The 24,190-nt window shown below is 44.9% G+C and overlaps 3 protein-coding genes across 7 annotated transcripts in view; 2 read left to right on the forward strand and 1 right to left on the reverse strand.

The window, feature by feature from the left end:
- Positions 1 to 24,190, reverse strand: part of CFAP44 (cilia and flagella associated protein 44) — an 80,968-nt gene that overhangs the window by 53,250 nt on the left and 3,528 nt on the right. For all 4 annotated transcript variants that reach the window (XM_083820454.1, XM_083820453.1, XM_083820452.1 and 1 more), the window contains exon 3: positions 23,257 to 23,416. In XM_083820454.1, coding sequence (XP_083676580.1) covers positions 23,257 to 23,416 — 160 coding nt within the window. The remainder of the gene's footprint in view (positions 1 to 23,256; positions 23,417 to 24,190) is intronic.
- On the forward strand, positions 163 to 17,032 carry ILDR1 (immunoglobulin like domain containing receptor 1). Its single transcript, XM_083820472.1, has 8 exons — positions 163 to 318; positions 2,491 to 2,661; positions 3,966 to 4,115; positions 4,843 to 4,962; positions 5,116 to 5,262; positions 9,676 to 9,807; positions 11,483 to 12,309; positions 13,373 to 17,032. Exons 1-8 carry the CDS (start codon positions 273 to 275, stop codon positions 13,412 to 13,414), a joined length of 1,635 nt encoding a protein of 544 aa, XP_083676598.1. The 5' UTR covers positions 163 to 272; the 3' UTR covers positions 13,415 to 17,032.
- On the forward strand, positions 17,598 to 22,632 carry LOC310892560 (apovitellenin-1). Of its 2 annotated transcripts, XM_083820485.1 has the most exons (5): positions 17,974 to 18,022; positions 19,391 to 19,492; positions 19,863 to 20,022; positions 20,688 to 20,812; positions 20,913 to 21,095. In XM_083820485.1, the coding sequence occupies exons 2-4, from the start codon at positions 19,432 to 19,434 to the stop codon at positions 20,785 to 20,787; spliced, it is 321 nt and encodes a 106-aa protein (XP_083676611.1). In that variant the 5' UTR covers positions 17,974 to 18,022; positions 19,391 to 19,431; the 3' UTR covers positions 20,788 to 20,812; positions 20,913 to 21,095. The 2 variants fall into 2 exon arrangements, with proteins under 2 accessions (XP_083676610.1, XP_083676611.1); XM_083820484.1 differs by having other exon boundaries at positions 17,598 to 18,022; positions 20,688 to 22,632.

Consider the following 24,190-nt stretch of genomic DNA (forward strand, 5'->3'; position numbering starts at 1 on the left):
ATATATATAAACATATATGTGTATTATATGTGTATATATATATATATATATATAAATACATATACATTTTTAAGCGGTTCCTGAAGCTGTGGGGCCGGTATCTGCCCGCCCAGGTGCGGAGGAGGAGGAGGAGGAGGAGGAGGAGGCGGCGGTGGGCGGGAGGGAGGCCGCGCGGCAGGGAGGGGACAGGTGGCACGGGAAGGGGAGGACCCGGGCCAGACCTGGCCGGTGCTGGAGGAAGAGGAGGAGGAGGAGGAGGAGGAAGCCCCGCCATGGCCCTGCTGCCGGCCTGCCTGCTGCTGGCCTGGCTGCCGGCCGGTGAGTGGGGCGGTGGGATGGGGGCTGCCGGCCTCCCCTTCCCTCCCCGCCCCGGGACACCGTCGGGGCGAACGCGTTGGGGTTGGGGGAACGGGGTCGCCCCGCTCCTGTCCCGGTTTGGGGCTAGGGTGGTCCGGCCCCGGTCCTGAGCTTATCCCGGGGCAGGGCGGAAGAGCGGTGCCCGCCCCAGCTCGGCACGAAAGGTCGCACCGGGTGGTTTCGGTGCCCCAGAGGTGCGGCCGGCTCCTGGCCCAGGAGGAAGTGGCCCTGCGCTTCCCGGCCGCCTCGGGGCAGGCAGCGGGGTTCGCACAACCGCTGTGCTTCTGGGGTCTTTGTTTACGTTTAACTGTAAACGCCAAGGATATGTTTTTCACAGAGAACCGGTAAAAGAGGCAATAAAATAACCGAGGTATGCTTATTGATTGTCTTGCTTGGCAGCAACGTGCCTGCGGGATGGTCTGGCTAAAAACTGTCTTCGCCAGTTCTAAAGGGCAGTGTCTTTTCAAAGGAAGTCACAGATCTGAGGTAGCGTGACTTGCTAGGTTGGTAGTGCCCAGCTTTGTTCTTTCTCAGCAGGAAAAGAAGGAGAGCAGCATGCTGTAGGTGAATGCAGCTCGACCTTAGGAACCTGCCTTAATGTCGCAGCATTTCAGTTGTCTTGTGTGATCGTGGTTGAGGGGGTTAATATGAAACATCAGACACGCTGAGACATCTCACTGTCCTCCAGTGGGGACAGTAGGATTTTAACCTCCTTAAAAAGTAAGGAACTTACCTTTCAGCTCTGACTCCTTTGTAGAACAGAGGTAGTGACTAAGGATCCCTTTCAAACAGAGCTTTGGTTTCAGTAAGTGAAAATTACGTAGTGGTTTTGAGTATTTTATTCTTGCCTGAGAGATGCTGCTATAGGAAGCCCACAGGAAGGCTGTTGTGTTTCCATGAGCCTCAACAGGTCATAATTCTTATGGGAAAGATCTGCGTGGCTGCCAATGACATGAAGGTTTTGCCAGTCTTGGGGGTTCAGATTTTGGTTTGGTTTCTTGTGGTTTCCTGCACAGATCTTGTGTAGTAGATGTTTCACAATGAAAGCTGAAACAAAGTGCATTAACATACAATGCAATTAAATAAGAGCCACTGCAACTACCTATCACCAGCCCTTGTCTTGCTACAGCACTGTAAAAACTACAGAGCCTTGCTTTTGCTAGAATTTTGCACAGTTGCTGCTATTTCTGTATTTAAGTGTATGTGCGTATATTTTATTTTTCAGAAAAGCCTTGAACTCAGAGTTTACCATGGTCCTCTCTGTGTTCACATGGCATTTTTTTAGGCAAAAGATCTCTCTCTGCTGTGCTTCGAGTTGGCTGGCCAAGAGTCTTACTTCAAGGTAGAAACTGAGCAAGTACTGCACTGCCAGTATCCTACTGCAAAAAGACTTGTTGAGGCAGTGCTGCACCTCTGCAGCCATATGGTTTCTACGTGGCAGAAACTGCCAGGAGCATACTCCATGCAGCCTAAGAGGATAGTGAAAGAATGATGCTTGCAGATGTGATCCAGATGTTATTATATATTCCCTTATCCCTGTTCTTATCCTGAATATATAGAATAAAGGGAAAGACTTTGAATACGCAATACAAAGCAAGTACTTTTTCATGACCCTTTTGGTTGGTGCCGTCCAGACCTCCCCCTTTCCTTCCTTCCTTCCATGCTGTCATGCTCCCCAGTCAAGAAAGCACCTAGCATAGTACTGCAAGCCATGCCCTGTTCTCTGGGATGAATTCCAAACAGGGCATCCTACGCTCACTCTGCGCTGTTTGTATTGCCTTATCAAAGGCAACTGGTGATAACTTCACTATTGTTCATGACAAGCACAACTTACTCTATTATCAAAGTTTAAACAAGATAGAGATGTCTCTGGAGTGTGGCTAAAATAAAGCATAGTTTTTGAGAAACTTTGTAAAAACTTGCTCAGTGGATGCTGTTGCTTGGGTAGAAGATGCTGTGGAAGTTGTTGTGAATGAGTTGTAAACGTGCACAACAACAGCTTCATTAAAATGAGGTGTTGTAGATGCAGGTCCTGTGTGAGGCAAAGAGAAGTTGTGGGTCTGGTCCAGAGTGAAAGTTGTGATGTGATGTGTGGTCCTGAGGGCTGACTGCCTTCTGTTTTCTTGTTTGCAGGTTGTCTCTCCCTGCTGGTGACAGTGCAGGATACTGAGCGTTACACCACCTTATTTGCCAGCGTCATCCTCAAGTGTGATTACAGCACCTCAGCACAGCTGCAGGATGTTGTGGTGACCTGGCGCTTCAAATCCTTCTGCAAGGACCCCATCTTTGACTACTACTCAACCTGTGAGTGTCAGGGGTGTCCTCCAAAGAATCCCTTTTCAAATGGAAAAGAAGGGGCAGGCAGACTTACTGGGGAATACAGGCTTTTGACCTCTTCCTAACCACAAGCCAGGTCTGGTTGGTGGTATTTCCCCAGGATTCAAGAAAAAGAGGTCATGACTGTGATTTTCTTTGCAATGTGAAGGCTTTATGATCCTGTGTCATAGAAATCCCAGCCACATCAGCTCATCTGTCCTTCATGTCATCAGATTAGCAGGCAGTGAGGTTCAGCCGTGTTTGACGCATCTCAAACTTGGCAGCCCCACCTTCTGCTTCTGCAGATTTGAAAGCAAGGGTCCCACACCAGGTAGACTTGATGATTCCATGATGGGGCACAGGGTTGGAGCTAGAGTCCAGTTACTGGGTGTTACTGATTTTAGGAAGAAATACATGCATTTTGGAAGGCAGAAAGACTTCTAAGTGATAGCATTTAGTACCTGCAGCAGCACTCCATGTGCAGACATTGTGGTGTGTGCAGCCTTGTTTCAGGGATGTTTATGGTTCTTAAGATGGTAGGTTTAAGATGGTCAACCTTAGCTTAATTGTGCCCTTAAAAATGAATTCAGAATTTGTCCTTTCTTCTCTTCATTGCAAACCCTTTACAGACAATGCTCTCTGAACGAGTAGTCTCCTCAAGTCTCAGCTCCCAAATGCCTGGCTGTTCAATGTTAGATTATACTGTGAATCTCTCAAGAGAGAGACAGAAATTGCCTCTAGTCCCCCGTTAATGCTGTTGGGCCTCTCCACATAATCCTGAGCTGGAATCAGATGATGGGTTCTTTTTTGTCTTTCGGAGCCCCACAACATGTAACGGCATACAGGAGGGATAGGGAGATAATTCCTACAGCGGTTCATGTATGTCTAGATACTTTGTTTGGTAAACACACTTATGTTTTTATCCCAGTAGTCCTGGGAGTTCTGTGACTTTTTCCCTTGCAGTTTACCTTCATATTGGTACCTGCCCTCTTGCCTACCATTATTAGCTTCTTTCTGTTGTTGTTCTTTCTGTTGTGAGCACGAGTCATCTCCACTGCAGCTCCTACGTTCTCAAAATCTGTCATTCCTGTGGCTCTATCTCTGTTTGCTTTTAAGCACTCCAAAGCAACTTGTCCTTGCTGTTTTGAAGCCATGCTTTCTATTACTGAACAAAAGCAAATGCACATGTGCATTCAAGAATTTTCAAAAAGTTTTCGTACTGCTTACAAGGGGATAGAAAATTAAATTTGAAATAATAACTTTTGGCATCTTTTCTGGTGATGTGTTTATAGCATACCAGGCTGGTTTAGCTCTTGGCCAGGACCCTTCTGATGACTGCAACGACAGCCAGCGAAAGGTGCGCATCGTCATCCAGAAATACGGACAGAATGAGCCTGTGCTGGGTGTGGACTACCGGCAACGGAAGATCACCATTCAGAACCGTAAGTGACTTGGCCTCACAGGCAGGCAGCGAGCTCAGTAACTATCCAGTATCTGGGCCTGTGAAGTGACAAGAAGCATAAATGTGGCTAATGCCATCTGTAGCCACACATACTCTGTGAGGTGGCAATGGAACAAGAGTTATGAAGGGCCAGCTCCCTTGTTCCCAGCTGGCCTGAGGGTGTTGGAGGCATTACAAACTAAGGCTGAGTTGAGGATGCCTGAGCATTTTGCTGAAGGGCAAAGGTAAGCTGAGGAGTCCAGAGGCCAGAAAACAGTTTTCCTCTAAGAAGTACTGTATAGTTGTCCACGTGCATTGTATGCTCCATGCTGCCCCTAGAGCAGTAGCTGTTGCTACTTCCAGGGAGTTACTGGGATGTCTGACCTAATGGGGACTGTGGTTTGTGTTCCAAAACTAGTGTTGGCAGCATCCATTTTAATACCCATCACCTGGTAGCACTCTGGTATTTCATGGCACAAAGAATTAGCCCCACTTCTAAGTATTGTTGCCTTCCAGCAACACAAAGAGAAAAGGGGCTGGCAGTTACTGCTGTTTACAGAAGTTCTCAGTGGACTCAAAGGGGATTGTCTTAAGGTGATGGCTACCCTTGGGGAGAGGGGAGATGCAGTACTGAATGTTGCCTGCAGGCCGAGGACCCTCTTAGAGTGGGGCCTGAAAGTAGTGTCAGTCCCAAATAGCCTGCTGACCTCTCCGTCCTTCTTCTGCAGGGGCAGACCTTGTCATCAGTGAGGTCATGTGGTGGGACCATGGTGTGTACTACTGCACTGTGGAAGCACCAGGAGATACCTCAGGCGATCCAGACAAAGAAGTTAAGCTGATTGTGCTGCGTAAGTGCCAGTGGTCTGTTGCCTGGGTAGCAGATACCTCCTTCTGTTCTCTTTCTCTCCACCCAAATATTTCTCCAGTAGTGGAGAGGTACTTAGTAACTTACTGTGCGCAGGTACGTAGGGATCCTCTTTCTCTCTCCATTTCTCCCACAGACTGGCTCACAGTACTCCTCATCATCCTCGGTGGCCTCCTCCTCCTCCTGCTGATAGGAATATGCTGGTGCCAGTGCTGCCCCCAGTATTGCTGCTGCCACATCCCGTGTGTCTGCTGCCCAACCCGGTGCTGCTGTAATGAGGAAGGTGAGGTGTCCATGTCCAAATGTGTGTCCGTTCATGGCTTCTGTCAAGACAAAAGCTTGAGACACAGCTTGCTGAGTTCCACTTTCTCCCTCCAGTTCAGTGTCCATATAGACTGAGACATTTATTTGGGCAATGTAACACTCATGATCACTTTACTTAGAGAAGGGTAGCTAGGGACGTGGATCCCACCTTGCGCCTCTATGGCCTGCTTTCAGAAGTTCGTCCCCACTGCCATCTCACTGCCAGCTTTGCCCATGTCATGCAGGGCACGGTCACTGGCCTTTTGTGCGTAGCTCAAGACTGTTTTCTTCTCTGTCTTGTGGTTCTTATGCCCGTGCACATGAGGAAGGCAAGCAAGTACCTTGTCCTTATTGTGATGTTACTCTCCAAACTGTCCTAATCTTCAAGTGTGTTGCTCTGAGAGGTACTTGCATAAAAATTAGATTTTTGTTTCTTCTTGTTATTTTTGGAGATACTTCTTTCACAAGAAAAAGGTTTGTTTTTTTTTATGGGGAGAAGGAAGTGAGAAAGAAACGAGAAAGATGGTCTGTCATGATGGTCAATACTGCAAATGCTTTCTGAGGTTTTGAGGATCAAGAGAAACTTTGTTGTGTATAGGTTTTTGCAGAAACAAAGATTCTGCAGCCAGACCCTGCTCTGTTAAGAGGGCCAGCCAGGAATGGCATTTGAATTTTGGCTACTGAGGTTTTTTATCTGCTGTGTTTTTGTAACTGAAACTTATCAGCGACACAAGGTAGAATACCCCCCATGCAGTTTACACGATTTGACAGGAACAAAACACCACAAATACATTTACTTATCACTGAAATCACCAGATTCTTCCCTGGATGCTGCAAGAAGATTTGTGAACAGAGGGCTGTGTTTCTGGTTTCCTTTTAACTGCAAAAGAATTACTTGGTATACCTTGGGTGTTAGTAAGCTTTCTAAGAGCTAAAAGAAGTGCCTGTGAGAGGTTTAGATTGAAGTTTAATCTGTTTAGCCTTTGCAAAGAGCTAACAGACCATCTCATTTGCTAAAGCCAAAACTGAACAAAACACTTTCTGGGGCTTTATGGGCTGTCAAGTGAAATGTATGGTGGTGAGGACGCTATGCAAATTTGGCAGAGAAATTACTTTCCATGAGGGGAGAGAGAGGTTATAGAGATGAAAGACTCATACCTCCAGACTTCCTAGTTCTCATCAAAAATGGATTCTGAAAACGCATGAGCTTTTTTGGAGGGTTTTCTGTTCTTTAGGAGGTGATGGCACACTCCAGAGTAATGCTTTTGTCTTTCCTGCCTCCTATGTAGGATAAATATGAGAGATTCTTGTGGGGTTCCCAAAACTTCTCCCTGCTCATGAGAGAAGGTACGGATGAGTTCAGCCTCCTTGACTGGCTGCTGGATTCAGTGAATGTAATTTCCATCCCAGATGCCTGCCCTCTTTATCATCCACTTTGCAAGGGATCCTTATGATTGCTCCCCTGCTTTAGTGCTCCTTCACTTCATCCTGCATCTGACTGACTTTTTGGCCTTCAGGAAATGAATTGGAGACTTAAAAAACAAAAGAAGATTGAGACAGGAGGCATCTCAAAAACCAGTCCTGAGGAATAAGAGTTCCACTACAACTGAAGAAAAGGCAAAAATCCTCAGTTAAATCTTAGAATTACAGTGCAAGTTGTGGTTGATTTCTTCCCACTTAACTGGCCACTAGAGGGTAGCCTAGGTCTGCTGAATGGGCATAGAATACAGTGAGGCAAGGTAACTGGATGTTCTAAGTCAGGTCATCAGCTAACACGATTTTGAACCTAGTAATATAAGTGATTTGTTTGGGTAATTCAGAATTGGTATTACAGAAATATTAAAAATGCCCCAGGGGCAAGCCAATTATATTCCCCATGGAAAACTCTGTGAAAAAAGCCTGGTAGTACAGATACTGTGGTAAATACCTGTTTGACCTCCTTCTGTTCCTATTAGTTCCTTTTCTCCCGTGGACTTCTCCTACTAATGAATTGGTGCACAAGGATGTATTTGCACCGGGGTCTGACTAAGTTGGAAAGTATTTTTTTTTTTAGAATTGGATAATTGTCCCGGCAGCTGTAAAGTCTGTCAAAGGTAAAGAACAAACTTTCTCTGCAGGGAATGGGTGGAAGAAACAACAAAACATCCTGCCAGAGTTTTACAGCAGGTATGTTTTGGAACTAGGGTGAAGATAAATATGTTCACAAGCACTTTAGAAAAGAGATCTGTAACTTTACCTCCATTTTTTAAGTTGGGGGGAACCAGAGTGCATAGTTCAGTGAGTTCATGTATCAGTTTCAAACTGGAAAGCAAAGTGTCTGGAGGAGGAAGAAAAGATGAGGCTATTGGAAGAAGTCTAAGGATAATTCTGCATTTGTTCAACTGTAGGGATAGATCAGAGAATCACAGGCACAGAATTACTTTGGTCCTAGCAACTGCCTTCATACCCTAAGGAGGAGAACCTGCAGTGCAGTTGTTATCCCTGTAGCTGCTGAGCCTTTCACTGCTCAGGCCAGACTGCATTCAAAACCCAGGGATGTGCACTCAGCAGGTGGTAGGACATTCTCAAGGTGATAACCAGAGGAGTGGGAGAACAGATAAGGCCTTTCTCTTCCTTTTATGCCCCTATTTTCTTCTTTCTCTCTTCCTTCCAAGTCTGAAGGCTGAACTGGAGGAAAATCCCTTGGAAAAAAAAATAATGAATGAAGTTTGACATAAAATTCTTGAAAACTGCTACCTCAGGCCACACTGCTTTGAAGAAAAATCACAGTATTTGGATTAAACCCCCTGAAGTCCCCAGCTGTGTAGGTCAGTCTGTTTGGAGCCAAGCTGGAGAGGGGGAAGTAATATGGAGTGAAGAACAAAGTGGAGCTGCATGAACTGGGGGGAAAGGGAAGGCTGTGTGGAGAGGCATGGTCAGTCCCTGTTACGCCACAAGTGATGCTCTGTGTAAATTTAGTGAAACTGCTAAAGGAAGGCATATGTACCATCTGTTTAAGAAATGAAGTGCCCTGTGAAATGGAGGGAGGAGTTGAGACCCAAAGAGCACACAATCTAAATGTTGCTTGCCACAGATGAACCCAGGGGGCAGAATTAGTTGGAGCTTAGCTGTAGCCTGGTTTCTTAAAGAAGGAAGGCTTATGTAGTCAGCCTGTCCATCCCCAGTCTCTTCCCCTCCAGTAACTTTTAATTTTATCAGTCGACTTCAGCCAGATTTATCAGAGGGGTAAATGTCTCAAAGGCAATTACATTCCTGTCTCCTGAAATGCATAGGCAAGAATGTTCTGTTAGTGCCTTACAGGAAAAGAGGCTTCAGTGAAATTCTGCCTCTTCTGAGACTCCAGAGAAATTTTGCAGAAGTCCCAGTTGCAGAAAAGTTTCATGCAGTAGTGAGAGACAAGCCATGCAGAGTTGGGCTTGCAGAATTTACTGGTACGCTTGAGTTTTTATTCTAAGTGGTAGAAGGAGTAAGTTTCTTTAAGATGTTTTTAGCTATTCTCCCCCCAAAAAAGCAGCAATGAGTGATGGATTTGAAGACAGGTGGTGGGATTGTCTCTGTAGGGGTGAGATGGAAGTGCTGAAAAGGTGAAGTGGGATTGGAGCCTGACCCCCGTGGTAGGGGTCTGGAGTTAGTGGTGGAAAAGTAGTGAGGGAGAGGAATTTCCATGGAGTTTGCTCTTTTGTCTCACAGGACATTGCTGCTGAGAATAGGAAATTTAGTTTGTTCACTAGTTTGACCACCCTGTCCAAAGGGGTTTAAGTTTAGCAGTCATGCTGAGGTAAAACAGAGAGAGAGACAAGAGCAGCTGAAAGACTAGACAGGGAGAAGCTGGACAATGCATCTCTGAGTGCTTTGTCTGTGGAACAGAGAGGAAACAATTAAGGCTTCAGAGCGTGGTGTGGATGATAAGATCTGGATAAAGCCTACATGAAGGGGGCAAGAAAGGTCTCATTTAACTCTAGGAGACCAGTGGCAAGCTGAAAGAGTTTTAAGGGAGAAAACAGTGTGGTAGATGTCTCACTGTCTGAACCATTATTTCCCACCTTTCTACAACTGTACTCATAATGACGTGACAGGCAGAAGTCCTGCATTTGGTTACGTGCTGTGTACTTAATCATAGTGCTATTTGTTCCCAGTTCCTGGAAATGTACCCTAAATGTCTGGCAGTAACCCTTTTCTTCAGTTTTAGGTATCTTTTTGAAGCCATACAAGTTTGTGTTGAAATTTCCTATTCTTAATTTTTAACCTTTGTCATAGGTTGGCAAGAGCTTTTCATTCTGTGAATTTTATGTACCTGGTCACATTTAAAGTCTGTAGTCTGTCAAGCAAGATGGCAGGTGTACTGCAAGCTGTGCAAGGGGTAGTTGCCCTAAGCTTTCTTCCTCTTTTACAGCACTGGAACGGCATCGGTTCATGAAGCGGGCTCAGGCACTTGCGCCTTGGATGTCGCCTAACATGTTCTATGGAGGTGGCGATAGGAACTCGCAACTTTCCTCTTACCAGCTGAACCCTCTACTGCAACAAGGTGAGGTCACGGCATCATTGCAGAGAGAAATCGGGAAATGGGACGAGAAGCAGGAAACTTCTCAGGCAGCTTCAGCAGTGAGGCTTCATCCTCTCTACTGCAGAAGTGAGAAAGATGTTCCTAGCATGACAGCTCTGCAACATCTGTAGTGCTCTTTAGACTTGCCTGGGTGGATAAAGACAGGATATCTGTCTTAAGTGTCTTGCTAGACTCAGTGCCAGTGAAGTAGCTTAATGCTAACTAGGGCATAACTTGTGCTACACCACAGTGACTGCAGGGTAAATATACCCAGCTTATCTCACTTCATGTGGTAGAGGAGGGTACTGTATCTTTGTTCTGCCGTGCTGGTCACGGTCAACTCCTTATAGCCAAAATTGACATGACAAGTGAGGTGCAATTTGTTTGAGTTCTTATCAAATGTCTAGTCTTCATATGATTGAGGGCAAACTCCCTTCCGTGCAATAGATCTAGCCTGCAAGCAGTGAAGAATAAAGGACTTGTTTCTGAACACGGAAGAACTTGCTAGATGTTCTGCCCCCAAATCCTACATCAGTGGTATATATTTCTGCCTTAATGGACGAGGAAAGATGGAGTGTATGAAGCTATAGAGAAATAAGTAATAAAATAACTTATTACCAGCAATATCATTTAATAACCGCACAAAATTAGGGGATTTCAATATAACGGCTTCTCAAATATAACACTTTTTTCATCTGAACTTAGCTTTTCATCGCTATACAGCAGTCACAGATTTACAGTCTTAACTGTTGTTTGAAGAAATGGTTTGTAAACTTCATAATGTTAGATTCAACACATTTGAACATACACTTTTTTTTTTTTTAACTCTCTAGTTAATTCTACAGTTGCCATTTTTCCTAGCCAGGACACCAGTTCTCTTTAGGAAGATCTGGTGAGTGAGCCATCATGATTTAAGACAGAATGCACTGAGACTTCTCAAGGAAATGCACGTGCGTCCTGGCAGAGTACAATGAACAACTAAATTCCTCAGGCTGTTTCTTAGCATGTTTCAGGTCAACTTTGAAATTTTAGAGGTGCTGGATGGAAGGGAACTCTAAGGTCATCTAGTGTTAGCTCTTGCTTAAAGCAAGACTGTCTCCAAACTCAGTCATATTAGCTGTGGCTTTGTCCAGCTGAGTCCTGGAAACCTGCAAGGATGGCAATTCCATGACCTTTTTGGGTAACTGTTCCAGAGCAGCACCAGCTTCTTAGTGAAGAAATGTATGTGTTTATGTGCATTTGTATTAAAAAAAAATCTTCTTTTTCAGTATTGATCCATATTACTTCCAGTTCAGTGAAATCTAAGAGGAAACACTATGAACTTTCTCTAATTTAAAAAAAAAAAAAATTAAGGAAAAAATGGTGTCAATGCTGTAGGGAAAAACGTGTTCCTCTCTGAACACGTTTCTTGGTGTTCTGGATGACTTTGATTTCTTACCTCTGTGCTGCTCAAAACACAGATCCTGGCTGCAACTTACCAGTTGCTACGCTTTATACTTCACTTTGTGTGGTTGTGGTGCTTGAGTTTGAAGAGCTCTCGCAGTGAGGAAGAGAAGAGAGGCTCAAAAGGGATTTAGCCAAAAACATGAGTACAGAGAGGCCCTCTCTTTATTGTTTCTCCTTGACTTGCTGCATTCTCCTGTGCTTTTATCCTTAGATGTGTCTCTGCAGAACAGCCTCCCACTGGTGCAGCCACCAGCTCAACTTGCCCCTAACAAGGGTGTTTTGGACTATCTGGAGTCTGAAATCCAAAAACTGAACCTGTCGCAGCCCCAGCCACCCCCCCACCAGCGGCAGGCTGTGCAGCCCAGCCTGCTGTCCTCCCTGGGCTCCGACATCATGCCACGCAGCGTAACAGGTCCTCCTCCGCTCGCCGACCGCGTCCCCTCCTCCCATGGGATCAGCAACTCCTCACGGGCGCAGAGAGCTGCCCGCAGCCCCAGGCCCTGGGACTCTGCAGCAGAGAACAGGAGGGAAAATCGGAGGTGGCCCTTGCCGTCCAGCGGGGATTCTCGTTCCAGCTACAGTCGGGAGCCCCGGGACAGGCAGCGAGAGGACTATCCTCAGCGGCAGAGGACAGGCGGCTACAGCGGCAGGCCCCAGCACTCCAGGCGGGATGTGTCACCCACCCGCCGGACTGAGAGGGCCAAAAGCAGCAGCAGCAGCTGCAGCTTCTATTCGGAGGAGCCCAGGGAGCGCTCCGGCCACCATCGTGACTGGAGGCAGCAGCCGGCTGGGAGGCGAGAGTACCAGCAGCACACCGGGAGGAGCAGTAACTCGGGTCACCGGAGGCACAGCTACTCTCCTCCTTCTCGCCGGGGGTCCTGGAGCTCCTCAGAGGAGCACAACCGTCTCCCAGCGACAAACCGCAGGCGGCGCAATCGGTCTCGGGAATGGCCAGAAGACAAACCCCCCAGTTACCGCTCACTGGAAATCATCCCAGATCGGGACAGCAAGCACAGGGACGGTGCGGGACTGCGGTCGGTAAGTCAGCCGCCTTTTTGCTCTCCTGCCTAAGGGAGGAGCTGGGTTCTGGGGTTGACAGTAAATGATTGTTACTTTCTGCAGCCTGTTGTCTTTCAAAAGGCAGGCAAGGAGCACTGAGTACCCTGCACAGCTTGGTTATGAAGAGGCTGCTGAGTTCACTGCCTTCAGACATACGTTGCATGGCTATAGTGTGTTCAGGGACAAAGTGAGAAGCTAAATAAAGTAGGTCCCCTATCAGATCCCACAGTGGGTGGCATGTTATACCCTCTCACTGCTGCTCCTACCTAGAGCCATTTGGGGTTCTGTGTGCTGGTGTTAGAAAAGCTCTTTTACACTGCCTAGGGAGGAGCACTTCCAGAGTAGGCCGCAGTATTGAGTGTGCCTCGCTAGCCTTTTCTGGCATTGCTTTGCTACTGATTACTTTTATTTTAACGTATGAGTAATTCTATTACCAATCTCTGACATTTAATTTTCATACTATCTTGGTGGCATTTTTAAGATAGTTCATATGGGAAAGCATCTAGGTAAGATGCCTAAAGCTACGTGAAATAGGCTTTTAAAATCACAGGTGGCTGTAGTGGTGGGAAATGCATGATCCTTCAGGCCAGGTGGGTGAGAGTGACTTCCTTGTTGCAACTCCTGAGCACTGCACTCCCATTATATGGGCAGTGAATAGCTATTGTTCACATCTCATCTTGTCAGTTCACACTGGGACTATATTTCAGCCAGCATCCTGTGTGTGAAAAGCTTCATATCCAATTGCTAGCCTCCGAGTTAGACACCACAAGTTAGACACCCTTTAAAAAATGGAGTTTTTTAAAAACAAAAAAATGTTAAGTGTCCATTACTGCCTATATGCAGTATTTTACCAGGTGGCAGCCTTCAAAAAGGGCTGTATTTTGCATATAACGATTTTCTCCTCTGAATTTTTTAAGGAAATGCAGCTCTAGTCCCAGCTGGGATGTATGGGTGGTTTTGTTGTGGTGCTCAGAGCAGGTAGGAAGACGCATGTTTTCCATCCATCCTTCCTTGTTCCTGAATCTTTTATTTTCTCTTTCAGGACAGAGGGAGTTCCCACAGTGCAAGAAGCATAGTCATTTAATGCCAGTACTGAAAGAACTGGGATTCCCACTGGACTCCTCTTAGCTTCTCAGCTATGTCAGTTGGAACGGCTGCTTTTAATTGAACAGGCAACCAGCAAACAAGACAAAAGATGAAGCTGCTTCCCCTTAAACTTGTGGCCCTGAAGACTTTATGTTTAGTGACCATGAAAGCGATACGTAACACCTTTTTGTTACTGCTTTGATTTGGAGACTTAAGTTTTTAATGGGCTGTGGTCCACTGAAAATGTTCTATTGGAACCAGCAGGATTTTTTAATAAACGGTGTATTCCCAGACTTCAAAGAGAGACATCAGTTGCCTTCATTAGGTACCCTGGCACTACAAGGAGCCCAGTCTGTAGAATGCTGGTCCTTTGCACACCAGTTTCTGGAGAATGACTCAGATAATCGCAGAGTTGTAAAGTCAGAACAATAGAATAAGTTGGAGGAGGCCTCTGGAGCTCATCTAATCAGGCCCCTTCAGAGCCTGGTGCAGGGAGGCACAATATCTCCTTTCTTAGGCCCTCTGATATACTTCAGAATATGTAAAATTTCTGCTTCTGCCTGGCTACTCAGCATAGTTAGGCATTTGCTTCCTTTTGTATCTGGTAAGCCTCTGTTCCTAAAAGAAGAATCACAGCGACAGAAGGATGATAGAAGGATGTACAACTGCCTTAATAAGGGCTCACTGGCACAACTGAAAGTTACCACCTCATGCGCCTTGTATTGACTGAAATACCCTGCCCTACGTTAAGCTTAGACCTTAGTACCTATAGCAATGCTTGTTCTAGCCTTTAAAGCAGACTTGAATTTATTTGTAAATGTAATGGGCCAAATTTACCAAAGCTTGGTTGTCCCCACAGGGACTGAGCAAGGTATGACTAGTGTCCCTCATATGGTGGACCAGAATGTCCTTCAACTCTAGGAAGCATGACTTTGATGGTTGTATGCTTCCTGAGCCATCTACTCTTTTCTATGCGTTTTATGTTCTCCCTTTGCTCGCTGTGCCATGTATGATATACATGGGGTGGGATAAAGGGCTCCGAAGAAGTCTTACGTTCGCAATTTTTACTATTGTCTTCTTGATCTTTACCCAGACACACACCGGTTCTGAATACATGGTGCATCTGATCTACAGCTAGGTTGCAGGGTTTTCTTATCTCTTACCTTGCAGCCTGAACACAGGATTTCTCTATGCTTTGAGACCAGCTGCAAAGGGGAGTGGCTTGCCATTTCTCTTCCATGTGATTCATCCCTTGTTTTCATTTAAGATGTGCTGGAAAAATTGATGTTCTCTGGGTGTTGTAGTTGCATGCTGGCAGCTTCCACAGAAAACTGGCTTGCCAAAGGCACTTCTGGATTCAAGACTCAACTGTTGGCAAGGAGCTTTAGGAGCATCTTGTGAATTATTGTGTAACCCACAGGCACAGAGATTGGCCAGTGTTAATGACTGTATTGCCCAGCTTATTTCCCAACCAGTGCCACATGGGACACTTTCAATTATTTGTTCTTTTATGTCCCAGTTACTGATGTCCCTGGAAGACTGACTTGGGCATGCTTTCATTTTGCCCACCTCCCTTTTTCTTTTCTTTGGACAATGATGGGAAACATAATGCTAGAAGCAAGCACTCCTAGCTGGATATCTGATACAGTTGCTGGTCGACCAAAGGCTACAATGGAGAGCGCTCATTTTCCTACAGTTTCTTGGCTGACAGTGCTTATTTCTGATTCCTTTGTATGGAGATAGAGCAGCAGGATCCGCTAGCTTCTCGACCCAGCCTAAATGTCCAGGCTTCAGGGAATGCCCCTTTCTCCTTCAAGCGTAGAGTCTATTGAGACATCAGTTGTGATCCTGATCTGGTAGCACGGGAAAGAGTTTCCTTTTCTTAGTGTTTAACTGTGTATAAGCCAACACATGTCCAGCAAGTTTTACCAAGAAAACCCAGATGTCTGTGTGTAACAGCAGCAGTGTTTGAAGCTCGACGCTGTAGTGTGAGCACACCAGCTGCAGAGGTTGCACTTTTTGATCTAAATACCGTGAAAGAGCCTTCCATCGCCACTTGTCACCGTGGTCCCCATATTTGTGCCATGGTGACTAACTGTAGATTGTGTGAATTCACGCAAATCGTGCTGTGTGAAGTCTGAAGAGTTTTATCTTTATCATGCTTGAGCTCCTCTTCAGTCACTTTGTTCACAGTTATAGAAGTGTTAAAAAAAACTCTTCAGGGAAAAATGATTATATCTCAGACTTAATTCTGTGACTTAAACTGCAGACAGAAGTCAATTAGGTTTTCCAGCAGGGAAGCAGAAATGGTACCAGGTTTGCTAATATCTGGTCCACAGAACACTGTAGTTCATAAAGCACCAGTTGGTGGGCTGTGAAACAATTAAAAAGGAAATCTATAAATGCATACTTTGCAACTGAAAGCAGGCAGAAAAGCTGGATGGAAATAGGCTACACTTTAAATGCTCATTTCTATTTTTAATTGGCTATAAATGAAAGTTTTTGCAACAGCACTGCTCAATACTATGTATATTCCCTTTTTTTTCCAGTAAGATTACCAGATCTTTGACGTTTTTAAAAGAGAGATTGAATTGAGTAGCTCAAATACTACACACTGAAAGAAATTACAGTAGGAAATGGCCTAGCCTTATTCTTTCTAGGCTGTAACTTACTGATGTTTAATTTTTTAGCCATTCCAAAGAGCTGATGTTCACGTGTCAGCCCATTTGTGGTGAAAGAAATTGGATATGTTTCTTTTTTAGAGTTATTGTCACTCTAGACTTTTGTTTCTTCCTGTCATGCAGTTGAAGGAACATACCTTACCATCCAGAATGAATTTCCTGTATCAAGAGTGCCTTGATAGCCACTGGAGTTATCCTAATTAAAATAATAATGTAATGAGTAAGTGACCATGCCCCATGAGGCAGATAAGGACACCCATGCTGCTTCTGTCAGCTGCTTTCTACCTCAGGCCAGAGATTCATCAAGAAATATTTAAAAAAAAAAAAAAAAAGTAATAAATTATTTTTTCTTTGATTCGGAAAGGACTTGCAATACCTGGCTTTCTTGCTTATTTGCAGAGCACCCTGCTATTCCAGGATGCCGTTCCAGGAACGGGGGGCAAGGGCTGCTTCTTGTGCAATCATTGATCTGGGCTTGGCAATTGCCTGTTTGGCAGGAGAAAGTGCTGAAAGGCCCAGTTGCTATCTCTGGGGTTGTATTCATGATAGCACTAGGTAAAGTTAGGCTAACTTGGTGGGGAGGGTAAGTTGCCTCATGATAGCAACCACAATGCAAAGCTCCTCAGCTGTACATATCACTGCACAGGGCAGCTAAACCCCGTTGGTGTTACTACCTCGAGCAGCACATCAGTTTAAAACGCCCTCTTTGTACGGTCAGAGACTGCCGTTTGTTGATCTGACGTAGGAGAAAGATGTGACGTTAATTAACACCCATAGTAATAACTGCTCATTGCTATTTCTGTTAAGTTTAGTGCCTATAATGTGCCTTGTACTGGTTTTCTGAATGTTATTGCAGCTGTAAGAGCAGGTGGTAAATGTGTAGATTCTTTTCAATGATTGTGAATGTATCATTAAAATATAAAGGAACTTACAAACTGTTGCTCCTGTGTGTTCTTCCTAGACCATAAATTGCTTTTGAGTATTTTCACCAGAAGTGGAACTGAAAATTCTCAGTTCTGACTTCTAGAAGTAACCTCGTTAGACATTAGTAAGAATTTTCTGTTGCTTATTTTTGGACAAAAATGCAAGATGGTTTGTTTCTATGAGTGGATTTTTTTTTTTTGGTCAGTGTTTGTAATATTTTCAGGAGGTTTTTTTTGTTTGTTTTTCCCAAGAAAAAAATTAATAAATATTTCACCAAGAAAGTAGGAAAATTGTCTGGGAACCCACTGACAGCCCTCTTGAATGAAGTGCCCTGAGTTGTAACACTGCTGCAATCACTGACTTGGCTGCCCTGGCTGTGAAAGGGGAACGCTTACTTTCTGACTGGGCCCAGTCCCTCAAGCAGCCTGGGGAGAAATTATATTTCCCCAGTCCATGTTTTGACAGATGGCTCAGGTGCATGCCCATCTTGTCAGCCTGTGCAAAAAGGCTTGGATATAGGGACAGAGGAGCTGCGAGAGTGCTGCATGGATGTGCATGTTTACCTGCGTGCCTCAGTTGGTTAATGCATGTGTTGGAAACAGAGGGTGAAATATGGATGAGCGTAATAGCCACAAATAGTTTGCATCTGTCAGCCCAGTGAGAATGCAGAATGGGCCTTCCCACAGGATCAGTGGGAGCAAAATTCAGCCCAGCTCTAGCTACTGTTAATGTGGAATTTGGTCAGCTTATGAAAGGGGCCTCCATGACATGGTTGCCTGAAAAGCAGGGGACTCAGTGACCCAGGAGCTGCCTTCCACGTCTCCTAGGCTCAGGTCAGACTGACCCTCCATTACCAAATCCCAATAACAGCAAAAGAGCAAATGGGGAAACAAAGCAGGACCTTTGACCCCTTGCTATCTCTATATTAGCTCTGCATAAATGCCGGTGTCTCAGATGAGCATCTACCTCAGCTTCGGCCTGAGAGAGAGAAAGCAGGACAGGTAAGAGCTGCACTGTCTGTTCGGGGTGGTATGGACTTTGTGAATGGTGTGTCTAGGATGGAGAGAAGCGAGTGGAGGGGGAAGAGGGTGGGAGTGCTTGAGCAACCTGGATTGAAGTTAAGTGATGGATGGCTCCATAGGACACTCATAGGAGTGTCGAGCCCATGGTAGGGATTACAGAGTTTCAGCGTTGGAAGATGTATAACTTTTTTCCCAGCTGCTCTCAACACAGGGGCTACAGGCTTTAAAGCAGGTAAGATCCCCTCTTTACGCTCCTGGGAAGCAAATTTCTAACTTTTGTCTACAGAGGGAGAATTTGGCTCTAGCATTAAAAATCAAGGGAGGATGGTAACTGAGGAACTGCTGCTAGCTGGCAAATGTCTAGTGAAGATGGAGTGGTAACTTTTTGAGGTAATCTGTGCATAGAAGGAGAACAAAATGGAAATTGTCTTACTGTGGAATAAGAGGGAGCACTGATAGTGCCATTACCTGGAACAGGATTTAGCAAAGTATTCATAAGGAATAGGCTTGCAGCCTTTTTTTGATGTTGCAGGTCTTGGTACTGCAATGTTCACTTCGTGTTGTTCTAACATGCCACCCCGTAATTCAGGCTGTAATCAATTTTAACTTCTAAAAACCTTTCTAAGAACACTGTGTTTGAAAATCTTGTTTAGATGCAATGTCATCCTTTCAACATACTAAGTACCAACTTTTTAAGAGTTCCTCTGCCTTTTTTAATAGACAAAAGGATATTGGATGAGGCTGAAGTTTGTACTTATTCCCTTCTAAAAACGTGTTCTGCCTGGGTTGCTATCTGATTCACTAATCACAGCGTGGAAAAGAACCTGGTTGAGTCTTTTCTCGACTAGTTCAAGACAAAATACTCAGATCACTGGGTCGTTCAGATCATTTTATATGAAGCACTGACTAGCACAAGGTTCTTAGAGCCATTTGCAAGAAATCAAACCAGTAGACTTAATAGACTTTTTGCAGTTGTACCTATGCATAGAAGAAGCCTATTCTGACCACTGCCAGTTTTTAACAGTTGTTGTTAGCCAGTTTTAGTTGTTTGCTCAAATACTGAAACATGGAATTTTAGTTCTCTTCTTTTAAAAAAAGAAAAAGTAACTTTAACTGTCACAGATTTCCTGGAACTCAAAGCTCTCATTCATTGTGGATATTTGTTATTATATAAATAAAAGTACACTCATTTTTGTGCTATCTTTTCCTCACCTCAGAAGAAACGCACCATGTGATCTTTCCTGCTTTCTTTTTCATTTATTCATTAGGTTTGTTGCACAAATGTGGTGTCTAACAGACATGTTTTATTTCTCTGAAAACAAACAAAGCATTGTGTTGTGATTCCAGCAGGTCTCCCGGTGCGCGGGGCTGAACTGGTACCGCAAACCATGGTGCAATCCAGGGCACTGGTGATAGCTCTGATCCTGCTCCTTAGCACCACCGTTCCCGGTAAGTCTGAAAAGCTTTTGTAACAGTTTTTCACTTGCCTTAGAGAAGCCTGTCCCATCCATAAGGTAAAAATATGAATATATGTCCCATCCACAAGGTAAAAACATGAATATATGGTGCTAGCTAGAGTGAAACCAGACAGTAGGAGCTTGGTGTACAAACCATCCATACCTGGTGCAAATATTCTAGCATGTAAAGCCTATGACTCAGGTGCCCCAAAATTAGCAGTGAGGTGCTGCTGGATGCTGCTAGAGCAAATTCTGGGGGAGGCTCTGAACCTGAGAATTTCATGTCTCTTCCCATTGCGTGTGGGGGAAGACATCAGAGGAACTGGAGAAACCTCATGCCTTTTTTGCCTCCTCCTTCTCAGAAGTGCACTCAAAGTCCATCTTTGAGAGGGACCGTCGTGACTGGTTGGTCATCCCCGATGCAATTGCAGCTTACATCTATGAAACTGTGAACAAGATGTCCCCTAGAGTTGGTCAGTTCTTGGCGGATGCTGCCCAGACTCCAGTAGTTGTTGGGACCAGGTATGGAAAATCTGTGCTAGCATTGCAGCAGCCATGGGTGGAAAGGGAGAGGGAGGAGTGGGAGAAAGAACAGATTAATGAACTATCTGTAGAAGGAGACCCAAGGGACAATTAATCAACAACCACAGCGTGATGTGACTATAAATAAAAGCAAGGTTGATATGGCTTCATATGACAGTGCAACCTCTTCCCAGGGATGCACGTTGAATACAATACTCACGGGGATAGCAAATACTGCTCTTTAGACATGGGTAGTGAGGGAGAGGCCACTGACTGGTGGGGCATCAGCCCCCCTGGAAGGAGCTGGGTAGGTGGAGTGGTGCTGTCTGTGAGGGGCTGAGTACTAAAGGTGCCAGCAAACACTGGTGGCGCTCAATTCACACAATTGGCTCTAACTGTAAATACGTATTCCTCAGAGAAGGGGAAAGGATTTCCTCCTGAAAGGAAAAGCAAGATGACCCAAGAGATACAGTTTCATCCAAGTCATGGAAAATACTACCTATTCTTATCTTCAGAGGAAAGCCCCTCTAGGAGTGCTGAGGAGCTTCGCACTCTCAGTGAAAAAAGCAGTGTGAAAGAAGGGTAGTTTGATAACTACTGCAGATGCAAACTACCCTCACTCACATACGTGTGTATCTTACCACATATGCTCTTGTCTCCTGCAGGACTTTCCTCATCAGAGAAACGACCAAACTCAGTTTACTGGCTGAACAGCTGATGGAAAAAATAAAGAACCTGTGGTATACAAAAGTGCTAGGCTACTAGTCAGAAGAAGCCAGTGTTTCCTGAGGTGAGTTGACAGCATCCTGCAGTGTCCTCTTCCCCCTGCCCCTTCTATGGACCAAGATCAGTCAATAACACAGAATCGATGCTCCTGTTAATGCCACTAGAGGGAACCCAGCGTCAAAGACCAAAGGATGGAAGAAACCTGCTGAAGTCTCCCCCGAAAAAAAAATAATAATAAAAAAATAAAGCTGCTGGGCATGGGGAGGGCAATGAGATTGCAGAGCTCTTCTGTAGCCAAATCTTGAAAATTAATTCCTCCTGAATGACTTGGCTATTGACCCTCTAATAAAAAAATTCTTGTTGTTACACTTCCTTAGGTTTCCTACTTGTATTGATTGTTATTAAATCACATCCACCTTGGCACCCCATTCTGCTGAGAATATAGCTGCAATTCACAGTAAGTCATTGCAGACTGTGGTAACAAACCCTGACAGTACAGGCACATTTAACCAAGCTCAGGCTCCTCTTGGTGGATGGGGGGACAGGACAGGACTACCAGAGCATCTTTTGGGGTAGCCACAACATGGCGACCATAACCTCACATCAAGACAGACAATGAAGTGCTGAGTCCTACTGATTGTGCTCCTTGGTTAGGTAAGAAGCAAGCAGGTGCATCTGCATCAAGTGTCTGAAGATTTCAAATCACTTGGGAAAACAAGTGCCAGTAAATGAAACTGTGCATCAGTTTGAGTAGGACTTTGAAAGAGTGATTCATCATTCAAGCAGTGAGGGAGCCTTTCCAAAGGAGAAAGGAGGGGAAAATCCCTCAGTAGTTTCAGGATGGAGGGTGATCAGTTTATGAGATGGGCGCCTATGCCCAGAACTGTTTTTGAAGACCTAGAAGGTCTTTGCCAGCCCTGTGTAAGTGTGCCTAATCTCAAATGCCCACATTAAGTAAAGAAATCCACCTACTTCATCAGCGGGTAAGCAGAAACAAGTAGGCAATGTCTGAAATCACAGTGGGAGACTGCAGCAGAAGCTAAAACAAAACACTGCTAGTCACAAGATCTAGGAGTCACAGGCATGTGAGCAGGGCTGCTGCTTAGAAGGGACAGCATTTACAAGGCTGACAAAAGGAGATTTGCCTAAAAACTGCAAAGCAACACTACTGTCCTTTAGGGCACATCTCTGTTTGGTTTCCACTCGTTGGGGTCAGAGTTACGGGAGTGTAACTGACCGTACTTCGGTCCCTGCTGGCTCCTGGCTTGTCCTCCCTTTTAGAGCAGCCCAGCGCTTGCTGCTCCCTGACACTGTTTCTAGGTTATCTGGTAACCAGCAATGAGTAGAGGAAACATAAAAAGGGGGACAGCCCAAGGAGGAACTGGGAGACATTAGCGTTCAGCTGTCATGGACGTATGGAAGAGAGCAAGGGGAGAAGTGAGGGCTGACAGAGAGGAGGGAGAAGCAATAGACACTGAAGGAAGACAAAACAGCAACCTCAAGGCTATCCCTTCCCCTAGTTGAGTCTGACTGTAGAAATGAATTCAAATAGCTGACAAAAGGCTAAATAACAGGCAATGGCTATATTTCATCCTGTATCTCTGCTCCAACCTCCCACTAGCGTTGGTGGAAGAGCTGCCCTGTCTCTACAAGCACAGTTCTAGCCTTGGATTTTACCCCGCAGTCCACAATTTACAACAATATTTGACCTTGTCAAGAGACAAGGCTTTGCCATTGTCAAGCTTCAGTACTTGTATTGCTTGGGCAGCCTTATGATGGGGGAAAGAAAGTCCTAATTGAGCAGGAAGGCTTTCTTTGGTGTGGAGCACTGGATACTGAAAATGTACATATCCACTTTCTTTCTTATAGGTCAGAAAGACTTAATTGTCAGCAGTACCTGATTCTCCAAAGTTTCCCGTTGCCCCACTCTCAACTTCCTCTTCTAAGGTCTCCCCTACGAGAGGAGTTTGCTTCAGCACAAACCCAAACATGCTCTAGCTGTTGTCCTGTTGGAGCAATATGGTAGGCTGCAAATAATGCAGGACAATGGTCTTTTGGGGAAATGGGACTCCTATGTTTTGGGGGTTGTTTGTTTGTTTTTTTTTTTAATTATTAGTTGGATCAGCTATTGACATAAATTTGCACTTAACCAGTTGTCTTGAATAATAAATCTCTTTTCACATTTTCTGTGTCTCAGCAGGTACGTGGTACCATGCACAGTTGGAGTGAAATCAGTCCCTATGCAGAGCAGCAAGCTCTTTCACCTTTAGTTACTTCACCACTTTTGCAGACCTATTTTGCAGATTTCTTTATTGCTGCCAGTTTTGCTCAGACTAGTTCCGCTTCCCTGGTCACGCATGAATGTGCCACATGCATATATGAATTACATTAATGCATCGCTACTGAGAAAAAGGCTTAGAAAACTGCAGTTTGTGCTGATATGCATGTTGACCACATGAAAAAAAACCAGAAACTTCAGTCCTTTCTGCTACAGAAATAATTTCCTACCTGTTTGTTTTGCATGTCTGCTCAGTCTCTCTCTTTCTTCCCAAATGTAACCCTTGCAGGCAAAGCTCTGTATCTTAAATCCACTCCTGCATTCAGCATCCTGTGGCTTCTCAGGACGGGTGTTCTTCTCACTGCTTGGGCACTCCAGGCATATTTTCTCCTTAAAAGAATGAAAGTCATGAGTCTTTTAAAAGAGCCTGAATGTGTCCTTAGAGTTATGTGCCTTGGAAACTGGTGCTTCAGACTTCTCTTTGTATGTGCTGCTAAAAAAAAATGGTAGGGAAAAGTTTGGAAAGTAGAGGGGAATTCACGTTGTGTTTTGAGCCAGTTGTATTGCTTTGTCAATGCAACCCGGTGTCACTTCTCTACTGTATCGTGGCATAGCTGGAGCAGAGCAGCACTTGCTGTGAATTCCATGCTAAAACTTAATGCAGTTCTGATCTTTTGTTAAACACGCATATAATCTGTTCGTTCCTCTGCAGTGTAACCTCCAGAAAGTCCTAGCCAGCCACGTTTGATATTGATCAGTTTTAGTATATGGGCAAAACTGAATCAGCATGTAGATCTCTGATTCTCCCGAATCTCACAATCACAGTTATCTGAGCATTTGTATGCTTTAAAAGAAGTAAACAGAAAACTTTTCGGGTGGCTGATCTGCTGCATAATCTACAATGTAGGACAATCTACAAAATAAAAAACCTGCCGCTGCCACTTGTGACCCTGACATTGCAGGCATCGTCTTTTGGCAAGTTCTTTAAAAGCAGAAACTAGCAGCTGAGATCTGGCACAGCATTCAGGATGGGACTAGGTAGGAAAAAAAAAAAAAAAAAAGGCATTTTATCCCAACAGGGATCCTGGGGCAAACTGATGGGACTGGTAGTGAAGGGGTCTTACTCTTAAATTATTTGCTCATCTGCTCAGTAGGAATAAACAG

This window comes from Anser anser (genome assembly GCF_964211835.1).
Source record: "Anser anser genome assembly, chromosome: 1".
NCBI lineage: Eukaryota > Metazoa > Chordata > Aves > Anseriformes > Anatidae > Anser > Anser anser.